This window comes from Neoarius graeffei, chromosome 2 (assembly GCF_027579695.1).
Source record: "Neoarius graeffei isolate fNeoGra1 chromosome 2, fNeoGra1.pri, whole genome shotgun sequence".
Taxonomy (NCBI): domain Eukaryota; kingdom Metazoa; phylum Chordata; class Actinopteri; order Siluriformes; family Ariidae; genus Neoarius; species Neoarius graeffei.
The window spans coordinates 69115939-69142478 of record NC_083570.1 but is presented as its reverse complement, the minus strand read 5'-3'; the positions used below and the strand labels follow the sequence as shown (position 1 = coordinate 69142478).

General features: G+C 38.2%; 2 protein-coding genes across 2 annotated transcripts; both read left to right on the top strand.

Annotated features, from left to right (window-relative positions):
* The first annotated feature begins 599 nt into the window (after positions 1–599).
* Positions 600–11871, top strand: scamp5a (secretory carrier membrane protein 5a). The gene is made up of 6 exons (XM_060909257.1): positions 600–677; positions 818–937; positions 7501–7657; positions 9829–9930; positions 10066–10183; positions 10517–11871. The coding sequence occupies exons 1-6, from the start codon at positions 671–673 to the stop codon at positions 10703–10705; spliced, it is 693 nt and encodes a 230-aa protein (XP_060765240.1). The 5' UTR covers positions 600–670; the 3' UTR covers positions 10706–11871.
* A 6682-nt stretch (positions 11872–18553) lies between these two features.
* On the top strand, positions 18554–24383 carry LOC132873553 (inhibitory synaptic factor 1). Its single transcript, XM_060909244.1, is given in 2 exon segments — positions 18554–18709; positions 23778–24383. Coding segments are annotated over 2 exon segments (762 nt in total).
* Positions 24384–26540: the final 2157 nt, after the last annotated feature.

Genomic DNA, 26540 nt, shown 5'->3' with positions numbered 1-26540 from the left:
TGGTGAATCATGTTATTCTGGGAAAAATGTATTTCATCATTTCTGAGAGGTGAGAATCCATTTTTCTGCTTCCCATTATTTTCCTGGTCGGCAGATGCAAGCCCTGTCCTCAGGCTACATCACATCACATCACATCACATCACATCACCCTAAGAAGAACATGAAGCTTGTTTTATCTTTCCTAAAACGCAGAATCCTGTAAATGTATGTAGATAAAACAATTGGTATAATGAAATAGGGTGGTGTATAGTTAAAGCTGTCATCTGGTACGGATACTACAGTGTTTTCAATCTTTGGAGGCCTTTTGAATATCTTTATTCTGACCACCAGGGGGCGTAGTGTCCCCACCTGAGCGAGTGCCTCCTGAGGAAATACTGTCGCTGGAGGCTCCGTTCTAAAACGCATCCACGGACCAGAGTAGGGCACTAAGTAGTATTGTCAAAATAATAGTCCACTATACACGTTCAATGCACTATCTAGTAGAGTAATAAACAGTTTGGGACGTAGCCGATGCTCAAGCCTCTTTCCAAAGTATTCATTGGGAATGATCTCATGACCATGTTGGGAATGTTAGTAAAATAAGTGCTTATGGACAGTCTTTCATTTAGGTTACGGAGTATTGACATCTGACGTCAGGAACCTAAAAAAAAAAAAAAAAAGAAGAGCCGTAATGGCAGGTAAGAGTTTTTTATTTATTTGGATAGGATAGATTTAAGAATATAGTCTATTATAAACACAACTATTATGTCTTTTATCAAAGTTTTGTGGAAATAAAGAGTTACTGTGATACCATGGCTGACACCCTTTATACCCTCAGAAAACAATTTCCCACCTCTGCCCCGCTTCATTCCCCTGAAGCCATGCTTTTACCAAGACTTCAATGAGATCCCAGAGCAACGCCGCACCATGTGCAAACGCTTGTACTACCTCTGGATTTGTAAGTATATCAGAAATCTGTACATATTTATGCTTTTATCAGAGTTACCATTGTTGTAATTCTTTATTTTATGTATATATTTCTGAGTGGGCTGTGTACTCTTTGGCCGAACAGCTGCATACTGTTTGGCTGAACAATGCTGGCTGTGTTTTCACTCAAAACACTGCTGAAGTGAAAGTGTTCTGTTGAAGGTTTGTTGTAAACACTTCATTGGACATTAAAGTCCCTTGCTGTGTAGTTCATTTTTCATCAAAGGTACAAATGGTGAGGGAAGGGCTGAGGGTGGTGGTGGTGGTGGGTAAACTCCTGTGAATGAGTCTTGATCAGTACACATGATAAAATGAGAGCAGTTTCACAGACTCCTACTCAAAGGTAGGGGCTGGAGGAGGTGGGCTGCCCATCTCTGAGTAGAGGTGTTAACGTTCTTTTTTGAAATATAAATGTCATGAAAAGAAGTACCTAACAGTCAACTCAGCGTCAGCATCAGCCTTGCAAGGTTTAGGATGATTTTAACCAGGAGATGGCATTCTGAGCCATTTTCAAACTGTAAAATACAGATTTTTTTTTAAAAAAAAGGGTCATTTTGCCAGTATTAACACCAGCATTGATGTGTTTCATCACAGTACAGTCATATCATTGAGTTTACAGTTCAAAAACACATTTAAGTGTGCAGTACCTCTTTAAAAAGATAAATAATAATTCATAGTAGTTACTTAATAAGAGTAATCATTTAAAGGGTTATGTAAGGAATAAAATAACAGGGTGTGCTGTTACAGGAAAATAATCAACGATAGGGTGGTGTTCAATGATAGTGTCCCAATGCTAATGGGACAAGAGTAAATGTAGCTATTAATATAGGTACATTTATTCTTGTGGAACCTCTGCACAGTAGGCAGTTGTAGCTTATATGGTACCCTGGGCAAACTCCCCACTTCAGCGCTCAAATCACTCAAAAAAAAAAGATGCTGACAAAAATTGTGTGACGATCCAACCCCCCCTTAACTTCCCCCAACCACCAAAAAGGACCATTCTGCACTCAATGTAATTTTTATTCAGAGGTTTACAACACAAATAAATAAACATTAAAACTATATAAATACTAACAATATAAACAAAAATGATACTCAAATATCAAAAATTAGAAACAAAGACAAATATAAACAAATTGTAGTATATAAATACAAATAAAAAGTAATCAAATTATTACAACCCCTATTCCAAAAAATGAAAACACAAATGAAAACAGAATGTGAAGATTTGCAAATCATGGAAACCCTATATTTCATTGAAAATAGTACAAAGACAACATATCAAATGTTGAAACTGAGAAATTTTATTGTTTTTTGAAAAATATTTGCTCATTTTGAATTTGATGTCAGCAACACATTTCAGAAAAGTTGGGACGGGGCAACAAAAGACTGAAAAAGTTGTGTAATGCTAAAAAAAACTAATTTGGTTCATTGTCAACAGGTCAGTAACATGATTGGGTATAAAAAGAGCCAGGGTACCATATAAGCTACAACTGCCTACTGTGCAGAGGTTCCACAAGAATAAATGTAGCTATTATATATATATATATATATATATATATATATATATATATATATATATATATATATATATATATAGCTACTTGTGAAAGACTGCGTAGGCAAACAGTGCAACAATGTAAGAATAACGTTCCTCATTGTAAAATTGCAAAAAATTTGGGGATCACATCATCTATGGTATATAATATCATGAAAAGATTCAGAGAATCTGGAGAAATCTCTGTATGCAAGAGACAAGGCTGAAAACTGACATTGGATGCCTGTGTTCAGGCCCTCAGGCGACACTGCATTAAAAGCAGACATGTGTCTGTAGTGGAAATCACTGTATGGGCTCAGGAACACTTCAGAAAACCATCTTCTGTGAAAACATTTCATTGCTACATCCACAAATGCAAGTTAAAACCATATATAAATAATATGCAGAAACACCGCCACCTTCTCTGGGCCTGAGCTCTTTTAGGATGGACTGAGGCGAAGTGGAAAATTTTCCTGAGGTCTGACTAATCAAAAGTAGAAATTCTTTTAAGAACTCATGGACACCATGTCCTCCAGGCTAAAGAGGAGAGGGACCATCCGGCTTGTTATCAGTGCACAGTTCAAAAGCCAGCATCTGTGATGCTATGAGGGTGCATTAGTGCACATGACATGGGTAGCTTATACTGTACATCTGGGAAAACATCATTAATGCTGAATGATATAAACACATTTCAGAGCAATATGCTGCCATCCAGATAAAATCTTTTTCAGGGAAGGCCTTCCATCTTTCAGCAAGACAACGCCAAACTGCTTTCTGCACATATTAAAACTGCATGGCTCCATAGTAAGAGTCCGGGTGCTAAACTGGCCTGCCTGCAGTCCAGACCTGTCTCCCATTTAAAACATTTGGCGCATTATGAAGTGCAAAATACTACAAAGGAGACCCCTAACTGTTGAGCAGCTGAAATTGTATATCAGGCAAGAATGGGACAACGTTTCTCTTTCAAAACTACAGCAATTGGTCTCCTCAGTTCCCAAACATTTACAGAGTGTTGTTAAGAGTAGAGGTGATGCAACACAGTGGTAAACATGCCCCGTCCCAACTTTTTTGAAACATGTTTCTGACGACAAATTCAAAATGAGCATGCATTTTTCAAAAAACAATCAAATTTCTCAGTTTCAACATCTGATATGTTGTCTTTTTACTATTTTCAACAAAATATAGGGTTTCCATGATTTGCAAATCTTCACATTCTTTTTTTATTTACAGTTTACAGAGCGCCCCAACTTTTTTGGAATTGGGGTTGTAGAGTGCATGTGCTAGTTAGGTTTTTGCTGCAGGATACACACAATATCATGTTGAAACTGTGTGAAATTATATCCAGTGTTATGTAAGCTAGTTGGATAGAAAACAGAATCTTCTCACCCTATGTGTAATAGCATAGAAAACAACATAGAAACATCGGCTCATAGGCTAACAAACGTAGGTGTTATACTAGCCTATTTCATTACTTGCATAATGTTATACTCATAAAGAGAAAACATAGCTTCATAACTTTTATCTCTTGTGTGTTTCTCCTCTTCTTTCCTCTTTTTTCTAACTGGGCAGCTGATGGCTGACCCTAGACTTTTTCTTATTCATCTTGTGTCACCCAACACTGACAGCCAAAGAGTAAAGACTAAACCAGTTCACCTTGGTGGTGTACAGACTGGTTTTATACTATTCTTAATGATTTTGCACAAACTGGAAAAAAAAAGCAACACTTTGTCTGTGAAACTATACACTCTCACGCTAATGAATGAATTGTGATTTATTTGGTAGCATTTCAGTGTTACTGATTTTCCTCTGCATTAGTGCTACAGTATGTGCGCTGTTTAATAGATTCCCCTGCTCCCCCTTACCCCGGGCTTCCAGTGGGGAGACCTGAGGTTATAGGTCTACACCCGCCCCTCCCCATCAAGTCCTTCTGAGTGGGAGGCCAAGAAGTAGCCTGTCTAGCTGTCCATGTCACCCATACCTACACCCACCACTGTCTCTGTAACATGTTAGTTCCTGTTGTCACTTACATTATAACATCTAGAAACAGTCATTTCCTCACCAGTTTCTCTTTTTTCTGTCACTTGAAGTTCAAAAAAAAAAAAAAAAATGTAGACTGTCATGTTACTGAGAAACTGCAAAGCCCAGAGATGTTCTGAAGACTTTTCCTGTCAGAAAACATAAAGGAAAAGCTTTACCTCTGGCTGTTAGAGTGTTGACCATGGAGACTCTTCCCAAAAATGTTAAATAAACAACTCCCTACAGAAAACTTCACATCAATTTTCAAGAATACATTTTTAAAAAAAATTCCATTTATGTACAATTCAGCCATAGAAGCCGCTGTTGAAGTTGTTACTATAGACAACAGAATACCGCGAGTTGGCCTCATGGTTAGCATGTCCGTCTCTCGATTGGGAGATCAAGTCAAGTCAACTTTATTGTCATATATGCTATACATGCTCGACATACAGCACAGATGAAATTTCAGTCCTCTCTGACCCACGGTGCAAACAGGCAATGCAATAAATAAAAATAGAATAATTGAAAACAAAACAAACTAACAAACAAACAATATAAGCAGTATAAACACTCTAGATAAGAACTAGACATAGACTAAACACTCAAACAAACAATATAAACAGTATAAACTACAATAAAAGAGATCCAGAGTTCTACTCGCGGTTGGGTCATACCAAAGACCATCATAAAAATGGTACCTACTACTGCCATCTGGCAAGGCATGCTGCAATAGAGACTTTGCATTATCACGTGACCCCCATAGCAATGGTAATTATGCCGCCATGACAGGGGGCACACTTGTAGTGTTTCATTCAGACGAGTTAGTTGTTATTGATCAGTATGGGAAGGTTTTGCTGTGGTTTTGGATGTGCAAATCGTTTTGAACGAAACAAAGACATCAGATTTTTTAATTTACCAAAAGTAATTCATCATCGGGGGAAAAAACTAGAGAGGTTTCCAAACATAGAAGGGGAAAATGAGGAAAAAACATTCAGCAGGACTCAGTGTTGAATGGAGAGGTCAAATACCCGATGGTATGCTCTATTCAGATGCAAGTAGGGAGTCAAACTCTCGTGGTTACCAGAGGACTGTCCCCCCACTGTAACCCTAGCTATGTAATGGACCCTTTTCACGTGACGTCACGACAAACGCAGCCGCCATTTTGGACATGTACTACCAGTAGTTTACCACAGCCAACATTGAGGAACGGCAGCAAAAAAAGTGTTTATTTTCAGCAAGACTTCCATCATGCCACTATATTGTTGTGCACCTGGATGTAGTAACCATCAACAAACAAGGCAAGGGTTATCATTTTATCGGATCCCGACGGAGAAGATGGATAGCGGCCATTAAAAAAAATTAACAGATCGGCAGCCCTCGGCATACCAGCGCTTGTGTAGTGACCACTTTGTTGGAGGTAAGACGAATAAAATTAGCCAGAAAAGGCATTACATTGCTGTTAACATTCTGTGGCGGCGAGTGTGTAACCAAATAGGCTAAAATAACCCATTGTAACCTGTTTGTTCTTCTGTAGTAGCTATTAGCTAACGACATTAGCTAGCGTTGTGTTTCTTTGCTGTTGGTAGACTGTAGGACAGATCAGAGGCAGTGTCCTACAAACAGCGCTTAATTTGAGGGGGAGCAAGCCGGAGCGCGCTCCGGAACCTCGGGCGTTGGCTCCGGCAGCTATTTACACTAGATCCGGTGATCCGACACCTCTTTTGACTATGTAACAAAAAAAAAAAAACAACCCAAATAATTAAATAAAAAAAAATACAAGTTTATTTAGTGTTAATGTCTGATTTTGATATCTGTCTTGTTGGTGATTTCTCTCATGAAACGACATCCACAAAATATCTGCAGATGAACTTAATTTGCAGTGTTATTACAAAACATGCCCAGAAGCGCAGCGCAGCGCCCCGCCCCGCCCCCTTTTTTTCCGCACCGGAGCCGCTCATCCTCTGCGCTCCGGGACCTCCCACTTTACAAATTAAAGCACTGCCTACAAATAAGTGCTCAAAACAATAGGAGCATGTATTTGTCTCTTAAATCCAGGCCGTTTCCTGTAATCTGTCACAACGGTTGGAGAAAGTAATGGCAAATAGTGAGTGCACAAGCCATAGAAGGTAAACTGTACACAGCGCCAGGGCAGTGTGATGGTATGTCTCCTTTTAGATTGTGTTAGCTGATCAATGAACACACTCGTCACTCGACGAGTTTCACGTCTTTACGACGGATACTTAAATGTGTGTTAGGTATTATTGTTGCAGTCTAAGCAGTCATTGTAGCAGCTAGATGAGCGAGAACCGAAAGGGTCTGTGCCATAAACCGTTATTTCTGTACGGCGTTGCTAATGTGTCGTTACTGTTGTTATTTCTCCCTCTGCTCGCCCTGTAAATGCCCTACGTCGCTGGATAGCGAAGGTGTTTTCTGCATCTCGCTCCTTTTTCTTGTATGTTCTCCGTTTGTCGCCTTCCTCGCATTCAAACCAATTCGAGCCGAAGTCCGCTACATGTCCAAAATGGTGGTCGCGTTTACGAAGGTCACGTGACTGAAAAGGGTCTATAGGCGAGAGGCTGAGGGCTGCTGAGACGGAGAATGGTGCCACACCCATGCGCCTTAAAGAACTGGGTAGTACTGGGACAGGAGAACTGCCTGGGAAGACCAGATCCTGGCGTAGGAGGGACTTTGACTTGATAGACAATAGACAATGTATTAGAATGAGTGCATTAATATAAAACCTGTACTTTGCCTTGTGGTCAGCACTACTGTTATAAAAAATTCATCAACACCTTCTGACCAATCAGAATCGAGAATTTAGCAACGCAGTTGTACAAAATTATGTAAACGGTAGGAAGTAAAGATGAGCCCCTGATTTCTTTTGTGCATGTAATCATCAAATTAATTAAAATTTTTGGCAGTTTTTCATGTAGAGTACTACATGATGTTCAATATTTAAATTCATTTATTCTCTCACTCAGTGAACAGTGCTACGTTGGCGGTGAATCTGATTGGCTGTCTTGCATGGATGTGCGGTGGGGGCGGGGCCACTAACTTTGGAATGGCTATATTGTGGCTTATTCTCTTCACACCTTGCTCTTATGTGTGCTGGTTCCGACCCATCTACAAAGCTTTTAAGTGAGTTCAGACGAACAAGCATATGTATCTTACTAATATACCGGTACCTGTTCCATTTTGCACGTTATTAATCTTTTAATTTTTTTTCCAGGATATTTTAGTTTCTGACTGTGTTTACACTTGAGTAGGTTGTTACATGTGTCTTCAGTATCAGGATTATATCCCAATGGAGATTAGCAAAATAAAATGAAAGTGTAAATGCACCCAAGGTACATTTCAAACAGATTTAAATTTGATCACTCACACCACTTCAGGAGATCTAAGATGCATTTTAGCTGCATGTTGCACAAGTATAAATGCATCTGCCTAACCAAAATAACAATTTTTGGAAGCAGCGACCTTCTTATTCATAAAACAATTACAAAGGAAGAACAACACTAGAATTTGGTGTTCGAATATGATGAGATGATTTGCATATTAACATGTAACACAGGTTGATGTAACCCAGATTTAAAGCTCATAGGCAACGGTTTTAATTTTATGCACATTTAAAACTTTATATGTTAAAAAAAACATCTGTAATTTTCTTCTGGTCCCAAGAAGTATTGTTAATAAGTAATAATTAAAATAAGTTAGCGCGGATCGTGGCGTATTTCTGTTCGGCTATTTTCGTGACCACTCGGTGCGTGACCTCATTTAAGACAAACAAACCGCTTGAGTTGAGTCCATTTCCGTTTACTTACATTGCTGTTCGGCTTGAGTGCAGACGTGCGTTCAGGAATTTCCAAAGAAAAAACCCATGCCTTATTGTTGTGCAGTGAACCGTAACAACGGGACCGGTTCACGAAGAAGTTTTTACTTTTTACCGAGAGAGGAGAGGAGGCAGAGAGAGTGGATTGGCTTTTTCCGGAAGAGGAGAAGAGGCGGAGCGAGTGGGTTGGCTTTGAGGAGAAGAGGCAGAGTGAGAGCTTTTTTCGGCATTTTCCGAAAAAGGAGAAGAGGTGGAGCGAGTGGGTTGGCTTTTTCCAAAAAAGGAGAAGAGGCGGAGAGAGTGGATTGTGCACGTGAAACAAAATCAAGCAGTTAAAGAAGAAACAGACTAGCAATGCTCAAGCAAAAGGGAGAAGATTGGAGGTAAACATTCTTACTTTTGCTTTCAATTGACAAGTCAAAAATCCTGAGGGATCCTGTACAATCATTGTGGAAATGAGACAAAGAGATATTTCCTCGCTCAGAGTAGGCTATAAATAGTATAATACCACGGATGGCAGGCTAATGTGGCCTACCGGCGCACTGTCAAGTAATCGTTACCTATATCCACTAGGGAGGGCGGTTTAATATTTCAAAAGGGCTCTTATTTAGTATTACAATGAAAGTAGGAATTTATCATAACTACCAGGATAAATCGTTTGGGTGCGAGTCTTGTTGAGGTCCGGGGTCACCGCGATCAGAGTCGGCTGAGTTGCTGTCCGATTCTGAGGCCGCATGGTCAAACCAGTGAGCCACATTTACTGACTGCTTCGCAACGGCCATAGGCGCATACATATATGGTTTCACCTCTCGATATTCAATTGGGAGAATTCCTACTTCAAAATTGCTATCGCTTTCAGACATTTTACACAACCTCTCACGACCAAAGTCCGTACACATGTGCTCGGTCCACAAGTAAACACAGAACTGCTCCCAGTCTGTTTGGCTTAAATGACGTCACGACGACGGTCCCCTGGCGGTGAAAATGTGCATAAGTGAGATTTAAACAAACCTTCAGAAATTGGGCAAAACAGCATATTTTAACTGTTTTATTCAATTTTAGGGTGCAAATTAGACACTGGGAAAATTTAATTCACTTTTTGGGTCATTCTTCTAGACAGTAAAGTTGATATTCTACGTTTCACCTCCGACCATTGTCTATGACCTTTAAGTCTTTGACTTTAATGTATTTGACTACATTGAGTGTATGTGGTAAAAATCTTATCAGGATGCAATCCAGACACAGGACACATGAAACAGTTATAAATAGAGTCTCTGAGAAAACAGTTCTGGCAGAGAGATAGACTTGACTGTTTACATTTCCAGGCAATATTTGTGAAAAATTAGATCTTGCTTCACTCAATTCAATCGCCCTTAGCAACTGTTTCTAATTAATACAACAAGGTATCATGTAAATCCTATATTGTTTGAAACTATACCAGTTATTAATATATGGTTATAACTGTTTTTCTTTTTTTCAGGACTGACAGCTCTTTCAACTTCATGGCGTTTTTCTTTGTATTCGTGGCTCAGGTTGTGATCAGTATTATCCAGACAGTGGGCATCCCAGGCTGGGGAGTCTGGTAAGGGCTTTGAATGTTGGGTTTCCAGAAAAGGTCTAATTGTGGTAGTGGTGTTTATTTAGATATTGTTTTTACAGCTACTAGCGACAGTAAGGTAATTATTCTAACGTGTTCGTGTGTCTCTCTCCTTTACAGTGGGTGGCTGGCCACCATCACATTCTTCAGCACTAATATCGGCTCTGCTGTGGTCATGCTGATTCCCACTATTATGTTCACAGCTGTCGCTGTGCTATCTTTCATCGCCCTCACCAAGGTACCTCACTCCCTTACTGATACTGAAAACCATTTCCTTGACCATCACTTCCTGATTTGCAAAATCAGTGCTCAGTGGTAAAGTCTTTGCACCAGTATGCCCAACACTGCCAAGCTACAACTTTTGGGTCGATGATCAAGGCCCATAATCATCAACTGTTCAACTGTATAATGTATCATTCGTGAAATTTGCTTTGGATAAAAGCCAAATAAGTAAGCACATTTGTAATGATGTTTATTATAAGGTGGTAGCAAATAAAACAATTTCCTTTATTGTATATAGAAACAGCAACAGGACTTAGAGAAGACTGTTTTCATACCTTTCTGTGTGCAGGTCCATAACTTCTACCGTGGCAGTGGAGGGAGCATGAGCAAGGCCCAGGAGGAATGGGCAACGGGTGCTTGGAAAAACCCCCATGTACAACAAGCAGCTCAGCAGGCGGCTATGGGTGCAGCCCAGGGGGCAATGCAGGGCCAAGAGTACTCAGCCCCTCCTACTTACAACTATAATGACCCCATGTAATGTGTATTTAGTAGGAAATAGTTAGGGGTGTTCGGCTTGTTTTATACTTGACACATGACTATGCTTGTGTGTGTGTGCATGTGTGGACTCAACAGCAATGTAAGTGAACAAACAACATCCAAGTCACATCAGATGGCATGTCAGTGCCAAAACATACCTGTCCATCAGGTTTCCATGTTGTATACAAAATAGACTTTTCTTTTTCCTGTAGTAGGGAAATTGATTCGTGTTAATGCACAAAAGTGGTCTAGAATAGTATCTAAGTGTGCTATTTGAGACACAACTCTAGTTTGTTCAGTCTATGGCAGAAACTATGTTACATTGCACTATACTGCCTACACTATTTAGGTTGTGCTTTGAACACTTGCCTGCATCAACAATCACTGAACCACATGCATACAAACATGCACAATCAATGCGCCAAATAAATGCAGGATATGGCTGGATGCCATCTTTCATACACGTGCATAGTTAAAAGCAAGTATAAACCCGGCTTTGTAAGGGTATTAGGGAGGCGTTTAACATAAAAGCATTAAAGCAAATAACTGACCAGTTTCATTTTAAACAACAATGCATAAAACATTTCCTCAGTTGTGTATGGTTGTGTGAAGTATCGTTTTTTTTGTTCTCAGGACTAGGGTTTCTCAGCTCTTACCCTGGAGGCCCACTGCCCTGCAGTTTCATGTTCCTTTCTCCAAACACACCTGATTCGGCTCAGAAGCTAAACATCAAGCCTCCTGCAGGTTGACTCAAGAATGTTTGGGAGAAGGGAAAGCATGAAAGTGGGACAATGGGCCTCCAGGACATGAGCTGAGATATGCTACTCTTGACCCTACCAGTAATAGATTGTGTCTTTGCAGTATCAAGACATTTGTAATGGCTGTATTCTATTCCCCCCCCCAAAGTATGACTTAATTGAGTAAACATTCCGTTGTGTTTATGTAGTATTAGAGCCCTTGATGAGCCATCTGTATCTTTGTATTTCTATATGGTTATTTGACGTTAAATCAGATAAAGGCTAACACTAGGAGTAATAACTGTAAATAAATTTCAGTGATTTATGTGAAATAACTTAGTAATAAATACAGCAAGTGACACAGTTCCTTTTGCATTTCAGTTGATGAGCCAGTCTTTATCCAGCATCATAATTTGCCTTATAGTAGGTCTTAACAATTTGTCTTTTTTTTTTTTTAATTACCTCATTCTAGTTTGCCTGCTAGGACACAAATAGCCATACACTTATATACTTACTTTTGATTGATTGGTTTTATAATTGTCTTGTGTGCAGAAACGTGGTTAAATATTTTCTAATTTATTTGTTCAACTTTGACAGTTTGGCTGTATTAATATTTCTTTGTACCTCAAATAGGATTGAAGTAGTTCTGTTTTAATGGTGAAACGTCAACCTGAGGAAACTCTTGAAAAATATAATTCCAAAGCTGCATTTCCAAAAACCATGCCGGCTATAAAACAGTCATTAGATTATGTCTCGGAAGAACTAAAGTGTATTCTAAAACCTTTACATAATCTGGACATCAGTGCCTGCATTAAGAATGACTGAGCCATGAAATACTGATTTGTTATAAATCACTTACGGCCTAATCTGATTTAATGTCCTCTTTGCCATTGTTGCAGTGAAACATTCTTCTACTTCAACTTTATTATATCATAATTAATTCCAAATTTGTGAGCAAACCTTTCTGTCCATTTTGGTGAAGATATTTTGACATGTTTTGTCAAGACATTTATTGAGAAAAAGCAGGAGTTAAATGCCTGCAGGTAAAGCACACTAATCTCTCTTTGAATTACGGAATTATTACCAGTGTGAATCCATTAAAACTCACAATTTTGTTACTTCCTAATAGGAATATGGATTTTATCGGAGTACTTAATTTTGTGTAAATATTTGCTGTGATACAGTGATGAGTACTTGTTGTGGAAAATGCTCATATTACAGTACATGGTTTTGAATATACAAGTATGTAAATCCTTGCCAACTGATAAGGCTGTTATATTTCAGTACATGTAATTTGTGTAATTAATACAGGACAGACTATTGTTACAGGTTTATGTTTATAATAACACTTGAACTTATCCATAGTCTGAATGAGTTAGTGGGATGTGGTTAGATTTTAAGCTGCAGAACTAAACAGTCCTTATATACTCTTAAGTATACTTAAATTAAACCAATATAAGAAAACGAACAAGTAAATAGATCCAGATTACACTATACATGTACAGTTTATGAAGTATATATTCAAAATGTTTTAAACAAGGCTTGCAAAATAGCACCTCATCCCTGTGAATGCTTATGTATCATGTGTATATTAATGTGTTTGCAGTTCTGAAATAAGACTTTTGTTTTTAATTATTATGTTTTAGCAAGTGTGTGAGGGTGTTATGTTCAGTGTATCATAGCCGTTTCACAGGTATTGTCACGGGTCTTAGTGCAAGAACCATTAAGTTTAGGGCTTTAGACATAATAGTGTTGGTAGAAGTTGCCAGTTTTCTTGACTGCCCATGAATCTGGTACTGGATCAGCATAAAACCTTAACTACTTCCCAGAGCAATTGAATTCCTTGCTGATATCCACAGCTTCCGACTGCCCTAGAAATGTTGACTTCCCATTTGGTATTTCCAGAGCAGAGTTTACCTTGATAAAAGTGTAAAGAGTAACGTGATGCAATTATATTGCCATCAAGTTTTATGTCAGATGCACCAGCAGCAGCAAAGCCCGGTGTCTATTGCCAGCACTTACTACAATCTAAACACATATGACACAATTCAAAGTAGATAAAGCCTTGTTTATAGTGTAAAGTAAATGAGTGACAGTGGATAATAGAACTAAGAAAGTAGTTGTCTATGTATGGTGTGTCATGTGGTGCTTGGTAAATCTGTGAATCAAATCAAACCTTGTGCCATGTGTAGATAGATGTTATTTGTGTGTTGATGTTGATGTTACTGCTGTCCACCCCAACATGGAATGTATTTTTGACTTCAGGGAAAGAGCTACTTATAAAGTCCACATTAAGGGTTCTCTTTTTCTCTTATTATTTTTATGCTTTATGTTGGTATAATAAACATTCCTTTCTGATATAAATGTTGGGTTAGTAATGAGTTAATTGATGAAAAGTTTTCTGAAATACATCACAGGGTAGCTAAAGAACCAAGCAACTAAAAATTATGCTTTTTTTTAAAGGTCAGTGAATATTTAAAAAAAATTGTATTAGTTTTGTAATATTTTGTCTCCCCTTCATGGCTAGTAAACGGATATTGTTGCATTTTCTGTTGGACAGAATTTTCATAATTTTGTAGACTTATTATCCCATGTTTCTCCAGCAGAGGGCAGAAAGGCTCTTGGAATAGGAAATACATTTTTATTAACATAATTCTTTCCCAGAATCTGAGCAGGTTTTATCTGTGCAAAATATGTGCGAAGGACCACATATGATAAATTATTTTCTCCAAAAATTACTTCTTGATTTAAAAATTATTTTTTACCACATTAGAACAACTGATGGCCATGGTGTGATTTGGCTTCCTTTATAGTCTCTATGGTTAGCAGAGTGGTTGAACACAATTTCCTTCACATTGAAGAACATATCAAAATAAAACAGAAGGCATTATCATCTTAGAACATCTTAGAATTATTTCCTATTTTCCACACATGGGGCCAGTTCAGGGAAAATGAAGTGGGACAATTATCAGCCTGCAGGTATATTTTTGGAACAGTATAAATGTATAAACAAATCAAACTTATATTTTTGAAGGTTGTTTTTGGGTTCCAAATATTTATTGAGCTGGAATAGGCAAAGAAAAGAAGCCCACATGACTGTAGTACTAATAAAGTACTCTGTGTATGTGTGTGTGTGCTTTCATATACCGGTATACCGTATGTATATATAATATATATAATCAGTACTGTGCAAAAGTCTTAGGCACATGTAAAGAAATGCTGAAGACCAAAAATGGCTTAAAAATAATGAAGTTAAATGTTTCAACATGGAAAAACATATATTATGACTGGCATTAAGCCATAATGAATGAAGCAAAGTGAATATTTGGTGTGAGCCAACCCTTTGCTTAAAAAAAAAATAGTAGTCTGAGGTACAATGAGTGCAGTTTTATAAGGAAATGAGCTGTAGGTTTTACTGAGCATCTTACAGGACCAGCCCCAGTTCTTCTGGACATTTTGACTGTCACACTCATGTCTTAATTTTGCACCAAAACCCAGCAGCCTTCATTATGTTTTCTTTTTTAATCTGAAAAGTGCTCTCTTATGGAATATGCTGCTCAGATACAAACGTTTTAATTTTCCTGTAACCTTTAACATTATCTGTAACAATCTATAAAAAAATAAAATGAAAACATTGCATGCCTGAGACTTTTGCACAGTAATGTGTGTTTGTGTGTATATATATATATATATATATATATATATATATATATATATATATATATATATACACACACACTAGTGCATCTCAAAAAATTAGAATATTATGAAAAAGTTCAATATTTTCCATCAGTTATTTAAGAAAGTGAAAATGTTATATATTATAGACTCATTACACAAACTAAAATGTTTCAAGCATTTTTCTATTTTAATTTGAATCAGTATGGCATACAGTACAAAAACATAAAAAAACATCTCAAAATATTAGAATATTTCATTTTGAGTTTGAGTAAAACAGTATGAACACAGTGTATCTCTCGGTCTAGTTCAGTACACACAACCATAATCATGGGGAAGACTGCTGACTTGACTGTTGTCCAGAAGATGATCACTGATGCCCTCCACAAGGAGGGTAAGCCACAAAAGGTCATTGCTGAAAAGGGTGGCTGGAAAAGGTGCACAAGCAACAGGGATGGCCGCAGTCTTGAGAGGATTGTCAAGAAAAGTATTGAGTGTATAAATGAATATACTTTTCAAGAACTTGGGAGAGCTTCACAAGGAATGGACTGAGGCTGGTGTCAGTGTATCAAGACCCATCACGAACAGACATCTTCAAGAAAGGGGATACAACTTTCGCATTCCTAATATCAAGCTACTCCTGAGCCAGAGACAATGTCAGAAGTGTCTTATCTGGGCTAAGGAGAGAAAGAAATGGACTGTTGCTCAGTGGTCCAAAGTCCTCTTTTCAGATGAAAGTACATTTTGCATTTAATTTGGAAATCACGGTTCTAGAGTCTGGAGGAAGAGTGGAGAGGCACAGAATCCAAGGTGTTTGAAGCCCAGTGTGAAGTTTCCACAGTCTGTGATGATTTGGGGTGCCATGTCATCTGCTGGTGTTGGTCCACTGTATTTTATTAAGTCCAAAGTCAACACAGCCATCTACCAGGAGATTTTAGAGCACTTCATGCTTCCATCTGCTGACGAGCTTTTTGGAGATGCTGATTTCCTTTTCCAGCAGGACTTAGCACCTACCCACAGTGCTAAAACTACTACCAAATGGTTTGCTGACCATGATATTACTGTGTTTGTTTGGCCAGCCAACTTGCCTGACCTGAACCCCATAGAGAATCTATGGGGTATTGTCAAGAGGAAGATGAGAAACACCTGACCCAAAAATACAGATACGCTGAAGGCCACTATCAAAGCAACGTGGGCTTCAATAACACCTCAGCAGTGCCACAGACTGATCACCTCCATGCCACACTGCACTGATACAGTAATTCATGGTAAAGGAGCCCCAACCAAGTATTGAGTGTATAAATGAATATACTTTTCAGAAGTTGGACATTTCTGCATTGCAAATCCTTTTTTTTTTTATTGATCTTAGGGAATATTCTAATAATTGGATACTGGATTTCTGATTTTCATGAGCTATAAGCCATAATCATCAAAAGTAAAACAAAAAAGGCTTTAAATATTTCACTTTACATGTAATGAATATAGAATATATGAAAGTTTACCTTTTTGAATTAAATTATGAAAAAAAGGAACTTTTTCATGGTATTCTAATTTTTTGAGATGCACTAGTATATATATATATATATATATATATATATATATATATATATATATATATATATATATATATATGTTAATCACATGAGATTCTGGAGGGCCTGATCACAGAATGGAGCCTTTCATAAACGAATCAGGTTTATTAGAGCAGGTGAAACATGACATGATAAACATGATAAAATGTGTTGTTCTTTAAATAATACAAGTGTAGAACAGTGTCACAGTTCATTTGTCATCCTGGCAAGAATCATAATTGGAAACAGCATTTGTAGACATGAACCTCTTGCTATGGCACCATATCTTCAACCTCAACTCTAGTACTTTAGTTAGAGATATTGATATCTATTTATTTCTATGTATCCTGCTGTTAATAAATGGGTCGATTAATCTCACAAAGTATGAAATCCACTGTGTAATGCATGCCTGGGGAATGTACTAAAAGTAGCTCAGTGTAGGAGATTGTATTTTGCAGACTTGCTAAGACCCTCTGTCAGTCAGTTCACTCTTGGTAGTGTGCTTCATGAGCTTTTGAGGAGGATCAACATCCTATACAGCAGCAGTAGGAACTGAAGCAAGAGTATTTACCTGTTTCCATGCTACTAAGTTAATGTAATTAATGGAATAATAGTGGAAGGATGTGTGCATCTGAAGTGTGGAGGAAGTGATACACTGATTATAGAGGCAAACAACAACAACAACAGCAACAACATAGTTTGTGTATAGGAATGACTATGAAAAAGACAATACTTCTATGAGAGGAACAGTGTGTGAGGAAAAGATAGGAAATAAATGTTTAAAGCTGTGTGAGTGAGAAGATGAGAGAGCAGGCGTGAGCAAGTGAGTGAGAGAGAGACAACGAGAAGGGAAAAGGTAGGGGGGCTTGAAGCAATGAACTAAAGCCTGCTTCAGACTGTTTGAGCTCAAGCTGATGGAGATGAGAGGTGCACTTACATGGCGTAGCTGCAGCAGAGCAGTACACAACCTCATAGCAGTCTCTAATGGACACTTTCAAACACCCATGCTTTGATTTTGATGGCTTCAAAGCTATCGGACACCAAACCCAGACCACTACAGCTAAGAAAAACTGCAGAGGATGGCTCCTGAAGTGGTATTTAATGAAAGTGCAGTGTATTTGGAAATGAATGGGCCAGCTATTTCATTTGCCTTATCACTCTCTCAGGGGTGATGGTTTCCTCAGAGAAGCTGCAGAGAGTCCTACTGTGTTTCCTCCTGGGGTCTTGTTGGACATGCTCAGCCTCTCAAAGGCTTTCTTTCTTGGATTTCATTTCATTTCTCCTTGAAGAAGCATGAACGGATGTGTACTAGGCTATCTTGAGTGCACTGACGGATTACTCAGCTTGCAAAAATGGAAAATATCATCACTGGTACAAGTCTGTGAGTACAAATGCTACAGTATAGAACATGTTGAATCAATCGTCACTTTCGCATAAGGTGGTTTTACTGCAATCATTATACCATAAATTTCAGAGAATAACAACATTCCTTTTTTAATTAAAAAAAAGTTTACCAGAACATAGATTTTGTAAATCTCTCTTTAAAAAATAAATCAGTGTATATATCTGAGGCATACTGAAATTATATAATTAAATACATTAGCCCTGTACCAAAGTTAAGCACAATTAACTTATTTTTTATTGTTGTTGTATTATCCATTCCCTTTGTCTTAGTCTTTTAACCTGATGAATATTCTTAGATGAATCAAAAATATCCCAATCTCTTCACAGCCCTGCCAGGCTTTGCAAGGTGTCTCACAATCAAGGTAACAGCATAGCTTTCAATGGAAAAACTGTCATGCCTTTAGGGGGCTCCAGACATGAAGCCCAGGATCTTCTACCTTTTTGGCTACTGGTGTATCCATGTGAAGGATGTTCCACAGTGCGCTTTTAGGATCTCTGGCAGTAACAGAGAGTTTGGATCGGAGGAAGTGCATCTGTAATCACATAAGGATGGTAATGGAACAGCTGGAGGAAGTCCTCAGTGAGCTGAAGGATGTGGCTAGAGAGCTTAGAGAGGTAAAACACACACACACACACACACACACACACACACACACAAAACCGCACATGGCATTAGCAAGGGTTGAGAGAAATTAAAAGAAAAGAACAACCTAAAGCATCTTTGTAATAGCCATCAGAACATCTTAATTCACGTTAGCATATATCCTACATGTCTCTGGAACATGTACTGATGGGATAAATAAAATTCTTCCACAAGAATTGTTGCAAAAGAATGTTCCCTTAATCAAAGTTTCGATGATGAAAGTGGAGACACTGTCTAAAAATCAGTCCAAAATCTCCCATAGACGTTTAATTGGGATGAGATCTGGTGATGCAGCCCTATAGATTGGGACACTCTCATGTTGAAAGACAGCTTTTCCTTCAGGATTGGATAAAATTGATTCGTCAGTATAGCTCTGCTGTTTATTTCAGCATTACCTTAAGAAACTTCAGTGTTTTTTTCTGTACATGGCTAGCTATTTCATTTTATTGGCATATATATTTAACAGTTATTCCACAAAATCGAGTCGTACATGAGCTGAAGCTATGTACAATGAGATTGAGTGGAATGACTGTTTTATTCTATCCACATTCACTGGATTTTGAGAAACAGAGCATTTTTATTTTTTGCAAATTCAATAAATAAAAATCTTTATGCAAAACATCAGACAAAATCATTTCCACTTAGGATGGAAACAAACCGGCAAAATGACAGTAGCAATTTGTGAAAAATGCTATAATAATAATTCTTGAAAAATAAAAAAAGGGGACTCCCTAAAGTGAATGACGCATGAAATGGAATGACGAATGACAGCTAGTGATTTGAACAATAAATGGTCCCTTGTCATTCAGATTCTTATAAATGGAATAACGATTGAAATGTAGGTGGAATGACATGCTTTCAGCTCATGAAATGGAATGACATTGTTTCTAAGTGGAATGACATACTTTTAGGTTATGTTATCAGTGATATCACCTTTTACAAATGGAATGACAGCGTTTCCAGGTGGAATGACATACTTTAAGCTAATGTTATCAGTGATATCCCCTTTTACAAATGGAATGACAGTGTTTTTAGGTGGAATGACATACTTTGAGGCAATGTTATCAGTGATATCACCTATAACCTAACCCTAACCCTAGAAACAATGTCATTCCATTTGTTAATTTGATATCACTGATAACATTGCCTCAAAGTATGTCATTCCACCTAGAAACCTTATCATTCCATTTGTAAAAGGTGATATCACTGACAACATTAGCTCAAAGTAAGTCAATACATATAGAAACCCTGTCATTCCATTTGTAAAAGCTGATATCCCACCAAGCACCCACTTATCTTATCCTAGGGAGGTCTAAAACTAAAGATTTCAATCGTTATTCCATTTGTAAGAATCTGAATGACAAGGGACCATTTATTGTTCAAATTTACTACCTGTCATTTATCATTCCATTTCATGCGTCATTCTCTTTAGGGAGTCCTAAAAAAAGATATGTTCTTACCATCAAATACTTTAATTCCATATTTTGTTCAGGGTTTTTGTTTGTATTTTTGGGGTTTTGTTTTTGAGTAGAGTTTTTATTTCGTTCTCGGTTGGTTCAGCAACATGCTCCACCATTTTGTTTTTCTCTACTCACGGGAAAAAAAGCTATATTATTTTAGCTATTTCTGTTTCTTTTAAATACTTGATAACAAAGCTGCCATTTTGTTTTTCTCTACTCACACGCTGTGTCCGAAATCACTCACTACTCACTAGTGAGTGCGCCATTTTGTAGTGCTGTCCGAATGTATAGTGAGAATTATTACACTCTATATAGTGTACTTGTAGTATCCCACAATGCACTGTGAAAAGTAATGTACAACCGACGGTCACTAACCCAGCAATATATACCATCATGCATTGCGGTCGCACTGAAAGAAAAGCTGTAAAAGCTGCTTGATAAGGGCTGTTAAGTATTTTAGATTGAAAATAGCAGTAGTTTGTTTTTCCTTATGACAACGGGAATGAAACAAATAAGTACTGGCGTGAAAATGACAATAATATTGTAGTGTGTTGGGGGTGAATGGATGGAGGAAAAAACACGTTATAAACGGACATTCAAGTACAATTAAAAATAGTATGAAAATAGAAAATAAGCTAAAATAGAATAAGACAGATAAATACAAGAATAAAAGTTACAGTGCAGTGCGAGGAATTAATCAAAAGCCTCAAATTTGATTTAATAAAAAGCAGCGGCAAAGAAGAAAGGATTCAGCCTTGATTTAAAAGAACTGAAAGATGCAGCAGACACAAAGTACTTTGTATTTATTAATGTGGGAAATATGCTCAGTATAATACGTATTTATCACAATAATACATGCATGTATTTATTATTTTGAAAATCCACCAGCCGACTGATCTGGCACGTTTTAATTGTGCGACAGTAATGACGTAAATACCAGCACGGTGGAGCAGTGTCCGAAAGCGTTTTCTCATTTTTCCAATGAGTTCACTTTATAGTCCTCTATATTGAATTCTCTAGATAGCGAGTACGGAGTAGTGAATGAGTAAGTGATTTCGGACACAGGGAGCTGATATCCTAGTAGTAGAGTAGCCAATCAGAGCACACAATTGCTCATATCCAGTGAATGTGGATAGAATAAAACTCTATATTTACAGTATATAGTACTTCTGATGGTTGTTGTTGTTTTTTAAAAAATCAATTCAGTCGACCAAAATTCATTGTTCTTAAAGATCAGCCCAATCACTCTGATGCTGAACTTATTTTTTTTCTAGAGTTCATGTTTCTTCTAACATCTTTATGTCTCACCCCTGTAGCACAAGTGATTGATAAACATCATCAGAAGCATGTACTGTATGAACCAAACTGTTGCATCACCTTTTGAAAAAGTTGTTTTAATTTATATTTTTTCTCCTGAGCTTTTGTTTAAGTTAAGCCTCGTAACTTTTATTCAAGCATATTTGAGATATGCACTGAGAGTGAAACTTAAACTCCCTGATAGCACAGAGTAGTGTACCACCTTGCAAGAGATTGAAGTAAACAGCAATATACAGCCTGATATCTGATATATACTTACTGTAGTGGTGTCTTTATTATTTAGACTACATGCAGTTTCTAACATGATCTCATATTTCCAAATTTAGAACTCAGATCATTTGAAACAAGAACTCAACTCATTATGAAAATATGAAGGTTAGGATTGGGGTAACATTAATGGTTGTACCATTCCTTACAAGTTAATTTGTATAAACTAAAACAAAACTGGAGCAGGACGGTGGTGTAGTGGTTAACACTGTTGCCTCACAGCAAGAAGGTTCTGGGTTCAAGCCCAGTGGCTGATGGGAGCCTTTCTGTGTGGAGTTTGCATGTTCTCCCCGTGTCTGTGTGGGTTTCCTCCAGGTGCACCGGTTTCCCCCACAGTCCAAAGACATGCAGGTTAGGCTATTTGGTGGCTCTAAATTGACCGTAGGTGTGAATGTGAGTGTGAATGGTTGTTTGTCTCTATGTGTCAGCCCTGTGATGATCTGATGACTTGTCCAGGGTGTATCCCGCCTCTCGCCCATAGTCAGCTGGGATAGGCTCCAGCTCGTCTGCGACCCTATACAGGATAAGCGGCTACAGATAATGGACGGATGGATAAACAAAACCCATTAGCGGCACGGTAGTGTAGTGGTTAGCACTGTTGCCTCATGGCAAGAAGATTCTGGGTTTGAGCCCAGCGACCAATGGGGTCCTTTCCGTGTGGAGTTTGCATGTTCTCCCCATGTCTGCATGGGTTTCCTCCAGGTGCTCCGGTTTCCCCCACAGTCCAAGGACATGCAATTAGGTTAACTGGCTACTCTAAATTGTCCATAGGTGTGAATGGTTGAGAGGAGAAAACCTCCATAATAATCTACTAGAAGGCAACAGGAAACCACTACTGTAATGTTCCCTAGAAACTCTAATGAACATCAGAGCTGGATCTGCCATCAGACAGAACACTGAAGAAGAAAACAAAACCCATCCACATTTACTCAACATTTTGTATCTATACAAATTTCTCTGAAATCATTTTGTGAGGGTGGCACATGGTGTAGCGCTGTCGCCTCACAGCAAGAAGGTCTGGGTTCGAGCCCCGGGGTCGGCGAGGGCCTTTCTGTGTGGAGTTTGCATGTTCTCCCCGTGTCCGTGTGGGTTTCCTCCGGGTGCTCTGGTTTCCCCCACAGTCCAAAGACATGCAGGTTAGGTTAACTGGTGACTCTAAATTGACCGTAGGTGTGAATGTGAGTGTGAATGGTTGTATGTGTCTGTGTGTCAGCCCTGTGATGACCTGGCGACTTGTCCAGGGTGTACCCCGCCTCTCGCCCGTAGTCAGCTGGGATAGAATCCAGCTTGCCTGCGACCCTGTAGAACAGGATAAAGCGGCTACAGATAATGAGATGAGATCATTTTGTGAATATATGTACAGGGTTGTTCCACAAATTTCACCTCTCAAAGATTGCCTCTTTCTCAGGGCCCTAGGTTGTCATTCTTCTGACAGTGACGCCCCTGTGCGTTTTTGTGTGTGCTTAAGCCACACCTTTAGGTTCTTGTCATTTGTGTTATTTCTGCTTAAATTGGGCTTTTTCAGGCCTTAAATCAATAACCTCACTCGCTTGATGGAGCAGTTGCCTTGATTTTACACTTCATCGCTTAGGCTTTTTTTTATTCTTATATAAGGCATTTAAATTGTAGCACCAACAAATTAAAGCACTTAATATAGGAACAAGCTAAACTAATGATGTGAATATTTGAAGTGAAACACTATATTTTAGCTTTAAACATGGTGATCATCAGATAATTGACCTTAGGAATGCATTTAGGAAGCATGTCACTGCATTTTCAAACTTTTAAAGAGAAACTAGTAAAGAGTCTTTTTGATAGCTGTGTTTGAATTGCATGTGTTTGTGTGTGCCACTCTTGAGCCTGCTTTGGGCAAAATGCACAATAATCCCCAAATTATTTATTGAGAGTATGAGTATCCATAAGATGTGATATATCCAAGCATTCACACAAAAGTTGGGACACATTTTGAAAGTGCAACTTTCCTATATTTCTACAGGTAGTGGATCAAATTGACAAACTGACAGCATACGTTGATTTGGACACTGAAGAGGACACAGAGGATGACAGATTGTCCCTGGCTTGCAGTAGAAACAGCAGCAAGAGTGCACTGGGGAACCTCTTCAAAGTTGAGGCTTATTCTGATAGCAATGGCCTAACCCACGTTTTACACAACTCCATTTGCGACTCTGCTAAAATAAAAGTACCAGGCCTGTACCGACGGAGTTGTGGAGACTTACCTGCTCTAAATGGACCCACGTGGCCAAATGCTTCTTGGCTCTTTGGCAGTAGGAATGAAATGCATTCACGTGACAGTATAGATCATCATGCTCTGTGCTGTGATGATGATTTCGATGAAGAAAGTGGTGACAGGAGATCTTCTAGATTCTCCTGTAGTGACTCTGTGTTTTCATCCTCTCCTCAGCGGCCTTTGAAGTTAGGGGCTTTGACAACCACATCAGTCTGTAAATATCACTTGAGTCCAGGTTTGAAGAAAAAAGCACTGCGGAGCTGCAGCACTCAAACAGTTTCCAATAAGAGCACACAGACTGGGTTACCCCATAGTCCTGCAAGGCAACGAGCTGAATCTGAACATAAGAACTAAAAATCCCACTGATCATATGAAATCAACTGCATGCTTACACAAAAATATTGATGCGATCGGATTCTGTTTTTATTTATGTTTTACACAGCATCCCAACTTTTTTGAGGGTTTACCCTCAATTGCCCCGAGTTGTGAATGAGTGTGTGAATGTGTGTGTGTGTGTGTGTGTGTGTGTGCGTGCCCACCTATGATGTACCTATGATGGACTGGTATTCCATAACAGGATAAGGCCGTTACTGAACATGAATGAATGTTTTGAGACTAAATATTTTGTCAGTTTGTTTTTTCATTTTCTTCATTAAGGTTGTATAATTGGGGTACAGACTGAGGTTCACAACAATATAGCATGTGCTATTTATTCTCTTTTTTTTATCCTTTAGAAGTTCTCCCCTACTTAAATTAATTTAACTAGTTTATTCATGTGTGATGTTAATGAAGCCAAGGAATGATGTTAATTTTCAGGAGATAATTTAAAAATTGTGCTTTCAACACCAAAATAACCATTACAACGTAAATAGAAAATAAAGTCCATAGTTTTTATTCGACTTTTACTGTTTATTAGCTCATCCGGCTGACAGGCGATGAGCTTATGCCATCATGTATTGTCTGTCATCCATCTAGCGTCATCCACAGTTCACGAAAATTGCTTCTTCTCTCTCAACTCATCACTGATTTTTATTCTGCTTGGTCGGAAGGTAGCTCTGCCCGGGGTGCACATAGCTTTTACCCAAATTTGCACATTTGCAATTAATAATGAAGATATGGAGTAATTAAGCCCTAACGAGCAGTTTCCACACAAATCGCTTTTTCTTCCTCAGTTCTTCACCGATTTCGATTCTTTCTGGCATGAAGGTAGGGGTACCTAGGGTGCATATAACTTCTACCCAGACTTGCTTCATTACAATTATTAATGAAGTTATGGACTAATTAAGCCTTAATGAGCAGTTCAACAAAAATTGCTTCTTCTCTGTCAATTCTTTGCCATTTTGGATTATTTCTGGCAAATAGGTAAGTATTCCTAGGGTGTATATAGTGTATATACGGTAGCTTGCAACATTTATTGCGCAAGGTGGCCCACTTTAGAACGTTACTTCTGGACTAGACGGGGCCGGAGTGAGCTATGCCGTCATTGACAGTCTCGTTTACATTTTACACAGCGTCCCACCTTTTTTCAAATTGGGGTTGTAGATAATTCCATTACCAGCATGTTTTTTGGAGATGGAAACACTCCACACAGGCAGTAATACAAAAAAACTCAAAATCAAACAGAGAGCTGTGATGAAGTAACACTGTGCCACAACAACTCTCAGGAAGTCAGTCAGTGGTATCAGTTCTTGTATATTACAAGCATACCTAGTTTGCTGCAAACAAAATTGTAGAAAATACAAAAGTACAGTCCTTAATTTTGAGAAACAAAAGACAAATTCCATTATCATATAATATGAATACAATTATTTTGAAATATGTAAGCCGGTGTTCCATGAAAACAACACACTTACAGCGTTTATATTTCTCAACACAGATTCAGAAAAACTGAGCTGTAATAAAATGTGCTTATCTTGCTCATCTTCTGTGCAGTCAGACACTTTGTTTTTCCTTCATGTGAGAATGTGCACAGCACACGTTATCATTTCTAATAAGGTCATAACTGGAAACACAATTTCTTTTACACATAAAATGTCTTGGTCATTTATTTAGTTTTTCAGTCATAATGCTTTATCTCAGACCAACATAAAAAATTGAAATCTTGTAAAATGATTTAAATTTAATTATTCTGAAAGCAGGTTTTTGAGACACTACTAGTCTCGTGAGCAAGGCTGTTAACCCTCAGTTGCTCAGCTGTCCCTGTTGTACAACTGTACATTTCCTCAGATATATACACATTATCTTGGAGTAAAACATCTGCAAAATAAATGATGCAAATACATATGATTTTATGAGAGAATATAAACAAGTAGAATTTGATGCCAACATGCCTCCACCACCAACAAGTCTAGTCCCTATAAAGACTAAACTTTTGTTCCAACACATAAGGACTCAGAATTACCCAGATTTTTGACTGGCTTACTCCAGTCCTTGTCAAGGAATTAAGGACTGGAGTAAGCCAGTTGAAAATTCGTGTAAGTCCAAGTCCTTATGTGTTGGAACTAAAGTTTA